Source organism: Sorex fumeus, unplaced genomic scaffold (genome assembly GCF_029834395.1).
Source record: "Sorex fumeus unplaced genomic scaffold, SorFum_2.1 ptg000169l, whole genome shotgun sequence".
Taxonomy (NCBI): Eukaryota; Metazoa; Chordata; class Mammalia; order Eulipotyphla; family Soricidae; genus Sorex; species Sorex fumeus.
The window spans coordinates 478,645-496,241 of NW_026606226.1; the positions used below are offsets into that span (position 1 = coordinate 478,645).

Sequence of the window (17,597 nt, forward strand, 5' to 3'; positions counted from 1 at the left end):
ACTGAAAATTGTCATCACTTTTATTAAAAAAAAAAACTGGGGGATGGGGCATGGAGTGACAGTATAGTGGTTAAGGAGTTTGTCTCGCCTATAAGTGACCAACACCCGATACGGTCCCCGGAGCTCCACTAAGAATGATCCCTGAGCATAGAGCCAGGAGTAAGACATGAGCAAAGCCAGGTATGGCTCAAAAAAAAATTTTTTTTTTAAATTTGAGCATCACGCTGCAACAGACTCTACAGTATCCAGAACAGACACAACAGGCCAGAGTGATAGTACAGGACTCGCTTTGCATGTGGCTGAACCCAACTAGAGCCCTAGCACTGCACAGTCTCCACACCACCAGGAGTAAGTCCCAATATACAGCTGAGACGAAACCTTGAACACTGCCAGGTATAGGCCACACATGCTGCCTCCCAGCCCTCGCAGAAAACAAAAAACAAAACCCAGAAAACCACAATGTGGATCAGGGAGAAGGTGTTAGAGCACCTACTTATCAGCAAGCCCAAGAATGACACTCCCACCCTTAGCACTACTAGGTGTGGCTCTCTAGCACTGCTGGCACAGAGTGTCACTGGGTGTGGCCTCTGCAAACAGAAAGAATTCATGATGTTCTATAAACCATCACCAACCATTTCCCATGATATGAAACCCCAAACTTAAATAAAAGCAGGAACTTCTATTTTTCCTCTGCCAACCCCACAGTCAACTCTATTCTACTTTGTAACTAAGAAGTTCCCTTTTCTAGAAGCCACACTCTTTCTAGGGGTGTGAGTTGGTTTCTTTCACTCAGCATGCCAGGCCACAGCATGTATCAGAATTTCATCCCTTTTGAGAACTGTATACTATTCCATTACATTTTTAAACCACATTTGGCTGATCTGTTCATCTGCTGAGAGATGCCAGGGTTTTTCTACCTTTTGGCTACGAAACAGCCGATCCTATGAACACACATGTATAGATACTTATGGTGGGCTCTGCTTTAGTTCTCTTGGTCCAAGGACTATGTAGTCTCCCTATGCCCAGCCTGTACGGAGCTGCCCAAGAGTGTGGCAGTCATGCTGCATCATTTTCCACCACCAGCAGCAGTGTACCCAGCTGCAGGTTCTCCACAGTGGCATCAGCACTTGCTCTTTTTCCTAGTTTTGATAGGAGCCACCCTAATGGGTGTGAGGCCATGTCTCACTGAGGGTCTGATGTGCACTGCTCTCCATTCAGTTGTTCACAAGAGAAACCAGTTCTTCGGCAGGTCATGTGAGGCGAGTGTCAGACGCTCCCCTCTGTCGCCACTCCCAGGCACCACAGGCTCTCCCTAGGACTGGAAAGATAGAGAACACTTCCCTGCAGTGTAAGAGAATCATTCCTAACTCAAGTGAGGCTCTTTCCCCACCAGCCAAGCTCCTTAATACAAAGATCTGTCACTATATCTAGCAGTAAGATGATATAACGGAACTTCAAGGTATGCAGGGAAAGACTGGAGCAGAACACTTATGTCTGATTTATGAAACATCCATTTTCTCGGTCCAACAGAGAGATTACATTATGGAAAGCAAAGAAAACAAAAGTTTCTAAGTTGCATGAAAGAAGGGGACTTTGTGGAATTCACCCATCATTGCTAATAGCCTATAACGAATGGTTAGCACATAAGTATTTAGCTACTTCTGAAATGTTCCTTGCAGAATTAAAAAAAAATATTTCAGTTCATGACCTACCTCTAAAAAGGTAAAGGTAAAAGGTAAAGGCCCTCCCGTTGATCGTCGATTTGCTCGAGTGGGCCCAGTAACGTCTCCATTGGAGACTTTGTTGTTACTGTGTCTGGCATATCGAATACTCTTGGTAGCTTGCTGGGCTCTCCGAGAGGGGCGGAGGAATCGAACTCGGGTCGGCCATGTTGGCCGCTTGTAAGGCGAATGCCCTACCGCTGTACTATCGCTCTAAAAAGACAGCATCAATAAGAATAATAAAAAAAAAAAAGCAGGTAGTAACCAAACATAAACTAAAATGAAAGCCTAAGAAGATTTAGATTTTTTAAAGGAGTATTTTGAAAATTAAAATTAAATTAAAATTTCAAAAGTAAAAAAATAAATAAAAATAAAAAGACAGCATCATTACAAAAGGGAAGCTGAATCTTGGACTGGAAGATAGCGCAAAGGGCTAGAGCAGATATCTGGCACACAGAGGTCGAGGGTACAATGTGTGGTACTGAATGGATAATGGACATCATGCTGGGATGGCCCAGTGACCCCCACCAGCATCAGGCTGAGTCTTGCTTGGAGTGGCCCCTGCGCCCCCTGAAGCACCGCCTGGGATACCTAAATATTCTTAAAACAGAGGAAAGTTTAGGGACTAAAGAGAAAACAGTGGAACAGTGGTTCAGGCACTTGCATATGGCCTATCCAGATTCAGTGCCTGTCACCCAAGAGGTCTCCTGAGCTCCCCCAAGAGTGACTGATCCCTGAGCACTGAATCAGGAGTAAGCCCTGAGTACCACTGAGTGAGTGGTCGCAAAGTCAACCACTGAGTATGGCACAAAAATAAACAAGCAAAAACAAAAAAAAAAAAAAAAGAAAAAAACCCAAAAGGAATACAATAAAAGCTGAGACATTTTGAAATGAACTGTGCTCTATAATTCCATACTACTATAACATCCTGTGTTGGAAGGAAAACAGGTGCAAAAAACAGGGTTAAAGATCAAAGGCAAGGAAGTTATGGTTTCTGTTTAATTCATTTTAAAATCTAAGAAAATATGAGGGCAAATTTCTCTTTAGTTTCTGCTATGAAATAAAGTCATTTACTGGTTGAAACGTTTATGTACATTCTAAAGAACATTCAAGAAACTGTTTATGAAAAATGCCCTAAGCACATGGCTCTGGGGAAGAGATACGTTCTGAAACCAGGGCAGGTGGAAGGGCATGCACTCATACTGGACAAACCCCAGCCCTTCCAACTTTTCCTTCCAGATCTGACTGCTGCACTCACTGACTAGTGAGCCCATCCAATTCTAAGAGCTAACAGTCACATTCGTAACTCCCAACAACCACACAAAGGTATTCTCACAGATGAGGAAACATCACTGGTCACATACAGCTAAGTGGTAAAGTTAAGATTCAACTGCAGGCAGCTGGCTTCAGAGTTTATTCTCTTCATCTGCATACTATATTGCCTATCAGGGATAAACCACCAGTCTTTCAAAAGAAAAAGCGTAATGCTTGGTAAGCTCTTTTCGTTTTAAATGCTCCTAGGGCCAGAAACATGGCTCACATGTAGAGCACTTGTCTAACTGTTTAATCCTGGGAACTGAAAAACAAACAAAAGCTCCGATGTTTTGATGGCAAGAGTTTATCTATAGGAGAAAGTCATTCAGAGGTCAAAGAACAGCTCTTTCTAATCTGACAGCATAGAATACCTCAACCCACATTTCTAGCTTATCTATCTTCCCCAATTCTTTATCTTTCTAGAGGCAGAGGACAACACCCAGCAATGCTGGGGGAGCCAGGAGGTTCCCACTCAATCCAGAATCCTAGAGATGCTAGGAATGGGCTCAACCACCTAAGTTACATCCCCGGTTGCAGCCATCTCAGAAGTTCATGTTCCTGACACAGACCATACACTTTCATGCTGCTATGTTCAGGGTTTTTATTTCTCTACCCAAAACACTCCTCCTTGGGGGCAGGAGCAATAATACAGTGTGTAGGACATTTGCCTTGCATGCAGCCAACCAGGGTTTGATCTCTGGCAACCCTTGGGTAACAGAGATAGTACAGTGGGTAGGGCATTTGCCTTGTCATGTGGCCAACCCAAATTCAATCCCCTGACCACTGCCAGGAGTGATTCCTGAGTGCACAGCCAGGAGTAACTAACCCCTGAGCATCACCGGATGTGGCCCCCAAATCGAAACAAAACAAAATGACCCCTGGCATCCTGTATGGTCCCAAGCACCACCAAGAGTGATGACAGGGTGTGGCCACCCACAACATTCCTACTTAACCTTCAAATTCTAACTCATCAAGCTCTGTCTCTATAACACCATTCCTGATGCTGCTAGACAGAATAGTTTTCACATACAGCATTTAGTATATTTCTCTACTATGTGTTTTTATTTCATTGTATCAGTTTTGAATACCTGGAGTCTTTTACCTCCCAGGATTAGACAGATCCAAGTTCACTGTCTAATGGATCTGGTAAATATATTTTAAAAATTTTGGCACTTAATAAAGCAGAATAATTTTTTACAAACTCATCAGTACAGAGGCTGGAGAGAGTATGAATAGCGCGCTTGCCTTTCACTCAGCTGACCTGGGTTTGATTCCCAACATCCCATATGGTCTTCCTGAGCACGGCCAGGAGTGATCTCTGGGCAAAGAGCCAGGAGGACAAGTGTGGCCCAAAAATAAAAACAAAACAAAACAAAAAAAACTTATCAGTACAAAATGGCCCACTTAACTAGGGGTTCATAGAGTAAGGGCTTTACTGAACAACAGTAATGAAGCTACTTGAAAGGAGTTAAATTCATTTTCCTATTAAGTAAAAGTTAAAGGTGTCATATCTACTTACAAAGGATCTGACGATGAAATTCAGTGACCAGAAATTCTTTGTTTTGGGGCCACACACAATGGTACTCAGTGGCTATTCCTGGTTTTGTACTCAGGGATCATACCTGGAGGGGTGCAGCGGACCATACATAGTGCCAGGGATTAAACTCAATCCAGCTGCATGCAAGGCAAGCAAGCTTCTTCCTGTACTATCTATCAGTTTCTCAGAAGGAAAGACGACACTCTAGGTCAAATCCAAGTAATGCTATGGTAAGAGCAGTATGAATGATGATTTGAGTTAAGATTTCACTGACAGATAAAGGCTTCCAGAATCAAATACAGCAAAATTAATGATGAGGAAAACACCATTTCATAACTTATAGAGTCCTGCAGGCTACTTGAATGGCCCAAAAATTACTCTTCCTCCTCAATCTCTCAGAGCCTTATAGTCACTCCCCGCACCCTTCCCTCCTCCCCCCACCCCCACCATGTCACAGGAGTAACTCTGAAGGCTTCTGGGTGTGGCTCCAAAACTAAATAAACAAAAAGTTCTGGGGCTGGAGACAGGCTCAGGAATAGAATGCTTGCTTGCACTGCATGAACTGAAGTCCCATCTTCAAAACTGCAAAAACAGGTTAAAAAGAAATCTACAAAATGCTCTGGTAGAGGATGTGGTGTTGGAATATTATATGCAAAAAAAAACTATCATTTGTTTTTTTGTAGCTATTTTTGGGCCACACTCAGCAATGCTCAGGGCTTACTCCTGACTTTACTGCTCAAGGATCATTCCTCGAGGGATTTTGGGGAGCATACATGATGCTGGGAATCAAATCCAGTTTAATAGCAAGCAATCCAAATGCTCTACCCGCTGTACTATCTCTCCAGTCCCCAAAACCCTACCATTAACAGTGCTGAACATCATGAAGACTAAATTTTAAAAAACAAATAAATAAATGAGTAGGGGGAGAAGGGATGCGCAGAGCAACATAACAACAAATAGGGTGTTTGCCTTGCATGCAGCCTACCTGGGTTTGATCTCAGGCAACTCATATGGTCCCCTGAGTCAACCAGGAGTGATACCTGAGTGCAGAGTCAAGAGTAACCCCTGAGAACTGCTGGATGTAGCTCAAGAAAAAAATTTTTTAATCTACAAAATGTTGATTGGGGGAGTGGATAGGAAGGACCCTTTGGTGAGTGGCAGAGGGATAGTGGTACTCTTGTGTTGGATGTAACAAGGCAACAGAGGAACCCTAAAACACCGTTATAGTCTTGCAAACCATTGTCTCAATAAAGAAAAATTAATGTTTTTTAAGTATTATCTAAACTACAGGCTCAATTTTTTCTTATTACCCCAAAATTAGAACTTACCAAACTAACTTACTAAACCGGCAAAATTTGACTTGAATTTATTTACTCCCAACCTCAGTTAACCTCAAACCCTTTTCTTTCAAACTCCTACCTATCTACAAACTTTCAAGAGCGCAGGGCTTGAAGGGCCTACTTATTGCTTACAACTTATCTTCATGACAAATCGCTGATTTTTCAGAGGCCAAAAACTTTATCAGAATAAGGGCTGGTCCAATTCTTCCAAGGCAACCTTTCACATAAAGCACACCAATAAATCAAATGTCAACTTTGAATTCCTGTTGGCATTAAAGTAAGACCATCTCAATTACTTCTACTTGTTACCCATCCAGGCAGCCACAGACCTGAATAAATATTTGTGTAGCATTCTCCATTACCTAGGCTGAGAATTCTCTTCATACATCCTTTCTTTCCCCTCCTTGAAGAGGCTTATGGTCTGCTTAGTTTTCTTCATCAAGTTCTCCATGAATACCCTAAAATACTCGTTTTCTCCAAGTGTCTCCATCTTCCCCTCATATCTTGACAAGATAGTACGAAGATGCTGGTAGGTATCTGGCAGCAGGTCTAAGATATAAGGTGGGCTATTTTTTAGCGCCAGCTTTGGGTTCTGACACAACCGTACCACCTGCAATAAATGGAAAAGAAGGGCAATTACTTGGAGGATTTTTTCAGTTAAAAAAATTATAAAATGTGCTCTTTTGCCGAAATAAGAAAAACATCAAACTATGAGAAATGGGGGGCTGGAGTAGGGCACTTGGTTTATACGAAGCCAATCTGGTTCAATCCCTGGAATCCCATATCGTCCCTTAAGCCCTACCAGGAGTGATCCCTTAGTACAGAAACAGGAGTAACCCCTGACCATAGCGAGGTGTGGCCCAACAACAAAATAAACAAAATATGAGAAATGTTCTGCCCATAACTTCTCTACATACAGGCAATCATTTTATACATTCTTTAGTATAAACCCACTCAGTATAAACCTTCAAAGGGTGGGTTTTTGAAGTTGTATGGGAGAGAAATGATCCTATACACAGACATGGTAGACAACAGTATACCAAACAATACTGGGGAAGAAAGCTGCACAAAAGCCTTTAAAATGCCAAATAAAACATGGCTAATTCCTCTTACATATATGACTCATCCCGTGACAGAATAAAGCACATTCCCTGGGCAGACGTAAGTAACACTGTCCTAGGAGGCAAATTCTGGTAATGTAGGGGCTGGGCTTTAACAACCACTAGGGGACAGGAGTGGAACGGCTTTGGACCCGCAAAGCAAGCTGATAATCTTTCAAACAGTAATACAGGACTCTGAATTTGCAGAGTAATTCTGTTTCTCATCATTTATTTTCAACTTCCATTTCTGTTTTTGTTTTTGGACCAACCCAGTGATGTTCAGGGATTAATCCTGGCTTTGCACTCAGGAATTACTCCTGGCAATACACAGGGAAACTGTATGGAATGCTGGGGATCGAACCCAGGTTGGCTGCATGCAAGACAAGAGCCCTGCCCACTATACTACTGCTCTAGCCCCTCATTTTACTTTTATTTTAATTTGGTTTTGGGACCACGCCTAGTGGTGCTTGGGAACCACTCCTAGCTCAGTGCTCTTTTGGAGGGTCATTCCCCACCATACTGCAAAGCTGAGGAGTTTCTCCTAGCTCTCCACTCAGGAATCCTGGCAGTGCTCAGGGCAGACCACATGGGATATCAGGGATAGAACCTGAGTTGGCTGCACACAGAGCATGTGCCTTACCCACTATACTATTTCCCTGACTCTCACTTGATAGTTTCTGCTAGACTCTCTAAACCTTACTGGGAGCATACCTCCTCTCCCAAACCACAGACACATACATACATGCACATTCATCTGATATTCTGTTCCGTTGCAACGGATAATGGTTCGACCACATAGCCTGTCTTGCTCCAAATGACAAAAGCCATAGACCAGTGTGACATCCTGAACACCTGTTCTCTAAGAGGCTAGGAGGAAATATACCACAATAGCAGTAACCTAACTCATCCCATATGATCTTACCCGCTGTACTATCTCTCCAGCCCAATCTTTGGCTTTAACTAAGGTGATCTACTGATACTTACATTTGATGAATCATTAAAACGCTATTATTGTAGGCCAAATGTTGACAATTTGATATGGTTTACCTAATTACCGTACAGCTGTTACGGTAAATTTTTAAAATTATTTGTTTCCATATCTGTTTACTATCTCCCCTTTAGTGCTCTTAAAGTATTTTTCTTTTCCCAATTCTCTCCCGCATTAGTATGTCAAATACTTACACTCTTTCCTACTCTTGCAGTGATTACCTCAGTAATTAGAACATGCAGATCTGACTCATAAATTCTTACATAAACTAGCACTTTCACCACTTCACAAGGAATGCTAGGAACATGAAACGCTAATTCAATTTCATTTCTTTTCAATTTATGTGTTATTAGCATCATTCAATTTAATTCCACAGACCTCATAAAGTCCCCAATTCATTATTCATACTCCTCCTGGTTTTGCTGAAGACCACACCTTGTGGTGTCATGGGGTCTGGAAGCCCATTTCCAGTGATACACACTGGAAGCTCAATCCAGGAGTTTGTGCTTAGGACAGGGGTGCTGAAGGCCAACCCAGACCTATTTCACTCTCACTCCAACGTTCAGGCAATCAGGAACCTGATTATGAACCTAGTATGTATGATTTCAAACCCTGTAGTTGTTTCTCACATTGGTAGAAGCATAAACCTAACACTGTGCCCTAGTTCACACTGAAAACTCTTTGTGTCATCAAAAGCTCAGTATAAACCTGTATGAGCTGTTTACATGATTCCATTCTATGCATAAATCATAACATGTTTTACCATCTCCCCTTTTTAAATGTTTGTGCTATTTTTTACTTTCTACACTGCGATGAGTATAATGGCATTTTATTTTTCTAGATAGACGTCACCGCCAGAAAAGTTAGAATCATTAGGTACATCTAAACTGAAAACTTCCCACTTAGTGTGGAGTTCATGCGCAATTCAGTCAGCCTAATCAATGGCTGAATAAAGAGCAGTACTCCTACATTAAAAATAATAGAATAATAATAATAATAATAATTCCCACTAAGTAACAAATCATCAGTAACATTAAATGAGTAAGACAAAAATAAAAAATTTAAACTAGTTTGTTCTCTATACACTGAATGGAATTCAGGAAATTCTCTCCATTTCCTGAACTTTTGAAAAATAGGCCTACATAAGACTAGCAAATAAAGACAAGCTGAACCAACAAAAATCTTTTACGTATAAATATTTTAAGTGTTTTAGGAAGCTGTTCATCCTATCAACGGTTTTAAGCCAAACAAAAACATAGCCAAGAAAATAAGTCTCCTCCTCCACAGAGACGCTATATTCTAAGTGCAAGAATGTTAAGGACTCATATTAATAATATAAGCCCTGAGGATAGAAAGCCGCTGGAGGGAAGCAGGGGAGAATGCCAGTGAGGTCAAGAGACCTCACTGGCAAATGGGTACAGTGACAGAGCACCTACCTCACATGCACGATGCCCAGTGTCCATCCCCAGCACCGAGAGAGAGACTAAGAAATCAAAATCCAACCAAAAAAAATACAAGAATCAATTTTTGAAGGTATTGTCAGAGAATGCTAAATAGGCTTCATATGGAGAAAGAACCTGAAAGGATAAATGAAAAGCTGAGGTTTCTAGTCAGCTAATATTAAATGCAATTTGATTACTGCTACAAGTAACAAATATTGTTAAAAGAAGGACCACCTTCCACTAAAACAGAAAAAAAAGAAGTGAGGATGTTTCAGACAGCGATAAATTCAGAGATAAGATTCAGCACGTAATTGAAAACTGTGTCAGGTGGTTCTGATTTTCATCAATATATACATTCAACCAATAGCTATCAGGCACCAAAGAGAAGTGAAAAGACCACATCCCTGAAGCTAAATGGAATCAGGGAATAAAGAACTACTAAAGGAACTGGGTGTGTTCCCAAAATATAAAAAGGGAAACCAGTAAGAAACCTAACAGACTCTATCCAGAGAACTAAAGGCAGCAATAAGTTCATTAGAAAAATGCTGGAATCCTTAAGAACAATGGAGAGGAAAAAAACTGCTCTGAGATGAATTTAGGCTAGGAGTTAAAATTACAGGAAGTCTCATAGAACAAGCAGAAGAGTAGCCCAAAAGGGTATAACTGATCCAAAAGCCCAAGAGCAGAAACAAGTTTGGATTTGTTGGAGAAGCAGAAAACTCGGCCAGACTCAAGTGTTAAGAGAATGTGGGGAGACAGTGGTGGAAGAGGCCAGAAACTAACACAGAGATATTCTGAGGAAACCTAAGATATGCTTTCAAATTTTCAATCTAAATTTAAAAGAACAAAGTGTTGTAATATTTTGAAAAACCTGTATTGATATAAAAAATACTAGTTTGATCATTTACTTTCAGTAAGTTTCTTCTTAATTATTTTCGAGTTACACTGGGGCAAGGGGGGTGTTTCCTGGCTTTGAGCTCAGGATTGACCCCTGGTGGTGCTCAGAGGATAATAGTGGGCTGGGGGACTCAAACTGGGAATAGCCGCATGCAAGGAACACCTTAACCTGTGTGCTATCTCTCTGGCCCCTCTTCAATAAACTTCTTAACCTCTGAACTTTTACTATTATCTACAAAAACCTACAATACCTTCTTATAATTAAACATTTATGAAAGGTCTGCAGAGTTTCCAATAAAATTGGCACCAGTGAGCACTAGTTCTCCCATTTCTGTACAATTTAGGCTTATCTACAGGAAGGAGGAATTATCTGAAGACAAGAAACTTATATCATCTCATCACTCTTTGGTGACTCCCAAAAATGAATCCACTGCTGTCATAGTTCAGCAGATGGAACATTTACCTTGCACAATCAACCTGGGTTCCTGGCATTTCAGATGGTTTCCTGATCCCTGCCAGGAATGATCTGAGTGTACAGCCAGGAGTAAGCCGTGAGCACCAAAGGATGTGGCCCAAAAACCGAAAAGAAGAAATGAGAGAAGAAACTATGGATTTCATTATTCCTACCACCCTAGGCTAGCCCTTCTCACAACTAACCTCAGAAACCTGCGTAACCTCTAAATGATTACAAAGTAAAAGCAGTGTGTGACCCAAGAATGGAGTGAGCAACAATGTGCGAACACTGAAGAATCTACCCTCCTTCAAAGGCCCAATGCAATGGCCAGAGAAACAGTACAGTAGGTAAGGTGCTTGCCTTGCACACGGCCAACCTGGGTTTAATCCCTGGCACCTCATATGGTTCCCCAAGCACTTCCAGGAGTGGCCAAAAATAATAATTAATTAAAAAACAAAGATCCGGGGCTGGAGAGATAGCACAGCGGATAGGGCGTTTGCCTTGCATGCTGCCGACCCAGGTTCGATTCCCAGCATCCCATATGGTTCCCTGAGCACCGCCAGGAGTAACTCCTGAGTGCAGAGCCAGGAATAACCCCCTGTGCATTGCCAGGTGTGACCCAAAAAGCAAAAACAAAAACAAAAAAAAAAAAACCAAAGGTCCAAAGCAGAAACTAGAGAGAGTACAGTGGGGAGGGTGCTTACTTGCCTTATACAAGGCTGACCCAGGTTCAATCCTTGGCATCCCATTTGGTCCCCCAGCATTTCAAAGGATAAAGGTGCGATCTCTAAATGCAGAGCCAGGAATAACCCTTAAGCATCGCTGGTTGTGTCAGGGACAGAACAAGACAGGGAAGGAAAGAGGAGGGAAGGGAGAAGAAAAGAACAGACAAAGAAAGAAAAGACTTACTCTTTTGTTTTTGTTTTGTTTTAGGAACACACCCAGAGGTGCTCAGAGCTCATTCATGGCTCAAGGGAACTATATGGGTTGCTGAGGATTAGACTTGGGACATGTGCAAAGCAAGAGCCCTACCTCCTGTACTTAGGCCCAAGAACAACTCTTTTGAAATTAAAATCTTCTGCAAAGAAAAATGTTGCAAGTATTTGTAACACCTAGAAAAAAAGTTTCAGAAGGTTTTGTGAATAACTTAAATCAACAGTTAATAAATCTCAAAAGTCAAAGCAATTGCCCTTTATTTCTTAGTGATTTTTTTTAAGTATAACAAGTTTACTGGGGAAATAAAGGGAGGGAAGGAGAAATAAGTTTAGATTTGTGCTCTAAAAAGAACAAGGGCTACTCCAGAATGGAAAGTCTTTCTTAGTGCATTTTAAACTGGCAGTCATAGCTAACCTCTAACATGCAAATGAGCACCCTGAGGGGGAAAAAAACTGAACAACAACAAAAAAAATTCTGAAAGATAAAGTATTTCCTCTTAGTCTTTCTCCTCCATTTGGCATTAGTCTCAAGATAGCAAAAATGGCGCCTTCTGTTTGCTTCTGCCGGGACAGTTACAGCATCCCCAGAACAATGAGAGAAAGAATCGGGTAGAGCTCCGGGAAGCCCCAGCATCCCTGTCAGCTGCCATCCACGCCATTCAGAACAACTCTCACTGGTCCCACATCTCCCCTTGCTTCTGCCAAGACTCAATGGTCAATAGAAAAAAAACTGCAAAGTACTATGAGCACATAAAGAGGAACAAAATGATTATTTATAAGTGCTTAAATTTTGGCATTCTTTTCCGGAGTTGCCCTACATCCTAACTTGGAATTGTTTTCTGGGTTCTCTTCCCCCTCTCACTTTCCCCTTGAATAAAAAATTTTACTCCCCCAAAAGTACATAAAAATACAAGTTACATTTTTAAAAAGGGACCAAAAAACTACAGGTAGCAGTGCCTATGTCTAATTACATCCTTAACACATTATTTTCCCACACTAAAGAACTTGCGTTTCAAAACAGGCACAACATTATCAGCACAGAAGGGGCTGGAAGCATAGTACAGCATGTAGGGCACTTGCCTTGCACATGATGGCCTGACCCAACCCAGCCCAGTCTGGGTTTGATCCCTGAAATCCCATTTGAATGCCCCAAGCACCACCAGGACTAGTTTCTGAGTGCAGAGCCAGGAGTAACCCCTGAGCATCGCTGGGTGTGATCCAAAGACAAACAAAAGCCCTTATCATCACAATATTTCATCTCTAAAGACCAACTTTATTCTAAAGAAGCAGTTTTCATTTCAAACTGTTATGTTTATGTCTCAAACACAAGTATTCAGCATGCTGTGCACAAAACATGTAAAATTTTACTATTTCAAAAGAATCAATATTTCTCAAGAGAACATAAATCTGTGTTTCTCAAGAGAACAGGGGAAATGACAACATTTCCAGGAAGGAGTTCTAGCCTGGTGACTGACACTAATTGGCTATATGACTTTGGACAAGTTACTCAGCTCTCTAGGCCTCAAGTAAAGGGTAAGGGGCCACAATGAGCCCAAAATGGAAACAAGAAATGAAAGACGTGTACCACCACTGAGAAGAGCCCAGTCCATCACTCAATTTTGACTAGATAAACAAAATTAAGTTTTGCTGAAAATTCAAATTTTAGAAACTCATCAGCTCAAATACTTGAAGTTTTAACAGTTCTACAAATGTAAATAGGCAGTGAGGCTTTTAAATAAAAAGACAATTGTTCTTCAAAGAGAAATTGGAAACCTATACTTTAAGTAAAGAAACATATCATCACGAAATAATGGCCCCAAGAAAAAAAAGCCTTTCCCTTATAATTACAATGCTCCATTATTGATTTATCAAAACTCCATTCAGGATCTTGAACTGTAATTACTACCTAACACTTCTCAAATACCACCCAAGAGTCCTTATTACAGACACTGTGCCACTTCTAACTAATTACTAATTTCTTTACCTCATTTATCACATTAGTTGCACAAAATATAGCCAATACAATACATGAAACTAAATAACCAACATGTGCTCACCAGTTTAACCATGCAATTTTTATACATAAATTTTATTTTTTTAAAAGGGTAACTCTGTACCCAGACTTAATGATAACTTCAAAATGAGTATTTAGCAAACTTGAGATTAAATAGTTTTAGTATCATGGGGCTGGAGAGACAGCACAGCAGGTAGGGCGTTTGCCTTGCACGCAGCCAACCCGGGTTCAATTCCCAGCATCCCATATGGTCCCTTGAGCACCGCCAGGAGTAACTCCTGAGTGCAGAGCCAGGAGTAACCCCTGTGCATCGCCAGGTGTGACCCAAAAAGCAAAAAAAAAAAAAAATTGTTTTAGTATCAGGGCTGGGGCTAGAGCTCAACAGAAACACCAGGCTTATATGTGAGGCCCTGGGTTCAAGTCCAACATATACAATAAATTGTTTTAGGATCACTTGCCTGTTAAGCATTAAACGAGACAAAATATAAACTAGGGGCAGGGATGCACTATCCCTGGTAGAACATTTGCCTTGTTCACGTCAGACACCAAATCTAATCCCCAGACAACACCCCCACCCCTCAAAAAAAGCAGCCCTGCAGATCAACTATTGCACTGGTTGGTCTAAAGTTCCTTGCCAAGGGCTGGAAGAGCACTTGCCTTGCACGTGGCCGACCCGGGTTCGATTCTCAGCATCCCATATGGTCCCCTGAGCATCCCCAGGAGTAATTCCTGAGTGCAGAGCCAGGAATAACCCCTGTGCATTGCTGGGTGTGACTCAAAAAGCAAAAAAAATTAAAAAAAAAAAAGTTCCTTGCCAAAGGGCTGGAGCGATAGTACAGCGGGTAAGGCATTTGCCTTGCACGTGGCCGACCTGGATTTGATTCCCAGCATCCCGTATGGTCCCCTGACCACCGCTAGGAGTAATTCCTGAGTGCAAAGAGCCAGGAGTAATCCCTGTGTATCATCGGGTGTGACCAAAAATATCAACAACAACAAAAAATAAAATAAAATAAAGTTCCTTGCCAACGGACTGGAGAAATAGATAGTACAGCAGGTAAGATGCTTACCTCACATGCAGCTGACAAAAGTTCAATCCCTCGCATCCCATATGGTCCCCTGAGCACTGCCAGGAGTAATTCCTGAGTGCAGAGCCACGAGGGGTAACCCCTGAGCACCACCATGTGTGGCCCAAAAGACAAATAAAATAAGTTCCTTGCAAAGGGCCAGAGATAGCTCAGCAGGTTGAACAGTGATGTGTGTGCAAGAGGCTAAGAGTAGCTCCACAAGCACAGCTGGGAACAGCCCAAAAGCCAAAATAAATCATTTCAATTAAATCAAAATCTCTCCCCATTCTCAAGTCCCTTTCTTGTTTCCTTGGGATTAAGTTTTGCCTGACTTCCAAAGCAGTAATTCCCAAAGCCCTTTGGATTCCTTCACATGTATCACTAGAGGCAAGCAGGAGCCCCAAACAGCCTTACCTCCCCAGCACTGGGGCATCATTTGAGCTGAATAAAAATGTGATTATGGAAAGGTGCCAACATGACTTTCACCTAAGGTAACTAGGAATCAGCTAGCATTTTTTTGTTGTTCATTTATTTTTGTTTTAGGGCTATAGTTGGCAATATTCTGGGACTATTCCTGGCTCTGCACACAGGAATCACTCCTGGCAAGTTTGGGGGGCAATATGAGATGCTGGGGAACAAACCCAGGTTGGCCACGTGCAAACTAAGCAACCCACCCTCTATATTCCCTTTTCTTCCTCCTATTTTGGTCCATACCTAGCAGCAATTGAGATTCTGATGTGTCAGGTCTGAATACAGACTTAGAAGTACTTAATTATAAGTCTTACCTAGTAAGTGTCAGAGCTACAGTGCTACTTAGTAAGTGACAAAAGTAAACAACTTGCTCTCAGGTCAATAAATCTTTCAAGGGCAATGCTGTCCATCAACCTTCTTGGAGCCACTCAGGAAACGGGACAGGACTGCATGGATGGACTAAACAGCAGTTACCTCTGAAGGGACACTCATTTGGGGAGGGGAGGGGTACAAGTGGAAAACAACACTGTGTTTTGTGTTATTTTGATTCCCAAATTGTGTTTCACTAAGAGTGTTACATTATGCACTCTACGCAGTGGAGGTCTAAGAGAGGAGGGAAGAATCGGGATCACACCCCATTCACTTGTCACCAGCGGGAGGACATCCTCAAGGCAGATCCCAGAGTCTGGGGTGGCTGTGAGTGAGGGCGTGGCAGAGCTGAAAGTAGGACTCACCTTCATCCCAAAAGATGCAGTGAAGAGACCCAGAATCACCACTGCTTTCTTCTGGGAGAAGCACGAGTACAGTCCCTCGCCCCAGGCTTGAACCCCGAGAGGGTGTGCAGTACCCATGCCATCAGCAGCACCCATGCTTCTACCCAACTCCTCTTGGAAGCTACTGCAGAAGGAACATCGTGGGTCAGAGCTGACGCTGGCTTCCAGTGCTCCTAGTTGACTACTCCCACCTATTTCCTTCCAGCACAAAATGTGCTAATCACATAAACATTTCACAATGACTTGCTTGTTATAATGCAGATCAGAATTAACAACTTGACTGAAGAATGCAATTGAAATGTAGGCTCAGTTAGCAAACTAATACTTAGTCCATTTTTCTTTTAATATTGGAGGCTAGTCATTAGGAAGGTGATTTTTCATAGTACAATTGTTAGGTTTTGACAAGAACAGGAACTCTGCTGAGAGGGAAGAGTCCAAGACCTAAGTGCCTGTGACGGATCAGATTCATTATATGTAGGCCACTAGCAATATACAAGAAGCAGGTTACTGTACAAGCGTCCCCCAAAATGCCATCCAGTCACCAACTAATGAAGATAATGTCTTTCCCTCACCTAAACCTACTTTCGTTCTATATACCTTTCAATTTTCAAGTGGGGGCGAGGGGTGTGAGGGACAGTCATGGGTAGCGAATTACAGGGCCTCACATGTACATATGTTCTCTCACTGGCTCACATCTCACATCCCAGCCTTTCAATTTTTTTTTTTATTAGTGAAACACCATGAGGTACAGTTGTAGACTTACAAATTTTTGTGCTTGGGTTTCAGTTATACAACGATCAAGTATCCATCCCTCTACCAGTGCCCATTCTCCACCACCACTAATCCCAGTATCCCTCTCACCCCCCATCCCCCCATCCCACCCTGCCTCTGTGGCAGGGCATTCCCTTTTGTTCTCTCTCTCCTTTTGGGTGCTGTGGTTTGCAAAAGAGGCATTGAGTGGCAATCACGTTCGGTCTATAGTCTTTCAGCATGCGTCTCCCATCCTGGGCAGATCTTCCCAACACCCTTTATTCGATGCTCCCTTCTCTATCTGAGCTGCCCTTACCCGTAGAGCGTGCACCAGCCTTTCAAATTTTCATCTTAGATCATAAGAAATGTGTAAGTAAGTAAGTAAAGTAAAGGCCCTCCCGTTGATCATCGATTTGCTCGAGCGGGCCCAGTAAGGTCTCCATTGGAGACTTTGTTGTTACTGTGTCTGGCCTATCGAATACTCTCGGTAGCTTGCCGGGCTCTCCGAGAGGGGCGGAGGAATCGAACTCGGGTCGGCCATGTTGGCGTGCAAGGCAAACGCCCTACCCGCTGTGCTATCGCTCCAGACCCAAGAAATGTGTAACTGAGACTTTTTGTTGTTATTGCTTTGGGACCACACTTGGAGGTGCTCGTGGCTGACTCCTAGCTCTTCGTTCAGCTATCACTCCTGGTGGGATAAGGGATATGGGATGCCTTATCCTCGGTCAGACTCCTGCAAGGTAAACACCCTACCCTCTGTACTATTTGAGCCTGTTTTATAAGGCATAAGGAACAAT

At 42.3% G+C, this 17,597-nt stretch overlaps 1 protein-coding gene across 3 annotated transcripts in view; it reads right to left on the minus strand.

Annotated features, from left to right (window-relative positions):
- CBL (Cbl proto-oncogene) overlaps positions 1–17,597 on the minus strand; it is a 68,207-nt gene that overhangs the window by 42,937 nt on the left and 7,673 nt on the right. For 2 of the 3 annotated variants that reach the window (XM_056107664.1, XM_056107663.1), the window contains exon 2: positions 6,275–6,522. The exons of the other annotated variant lie outside the window; for it this stretch is intronic. In XM_056107664.1, coding sequence (XP_055963639.1) covers positions 6,275–6,522 — 248 coding nt within the window. The remainder of the gene's footprint in view (positions 1–6,274; positions 6,523–17,597) is intronic. 3 annotated transcript variants of the gene reach the window in all.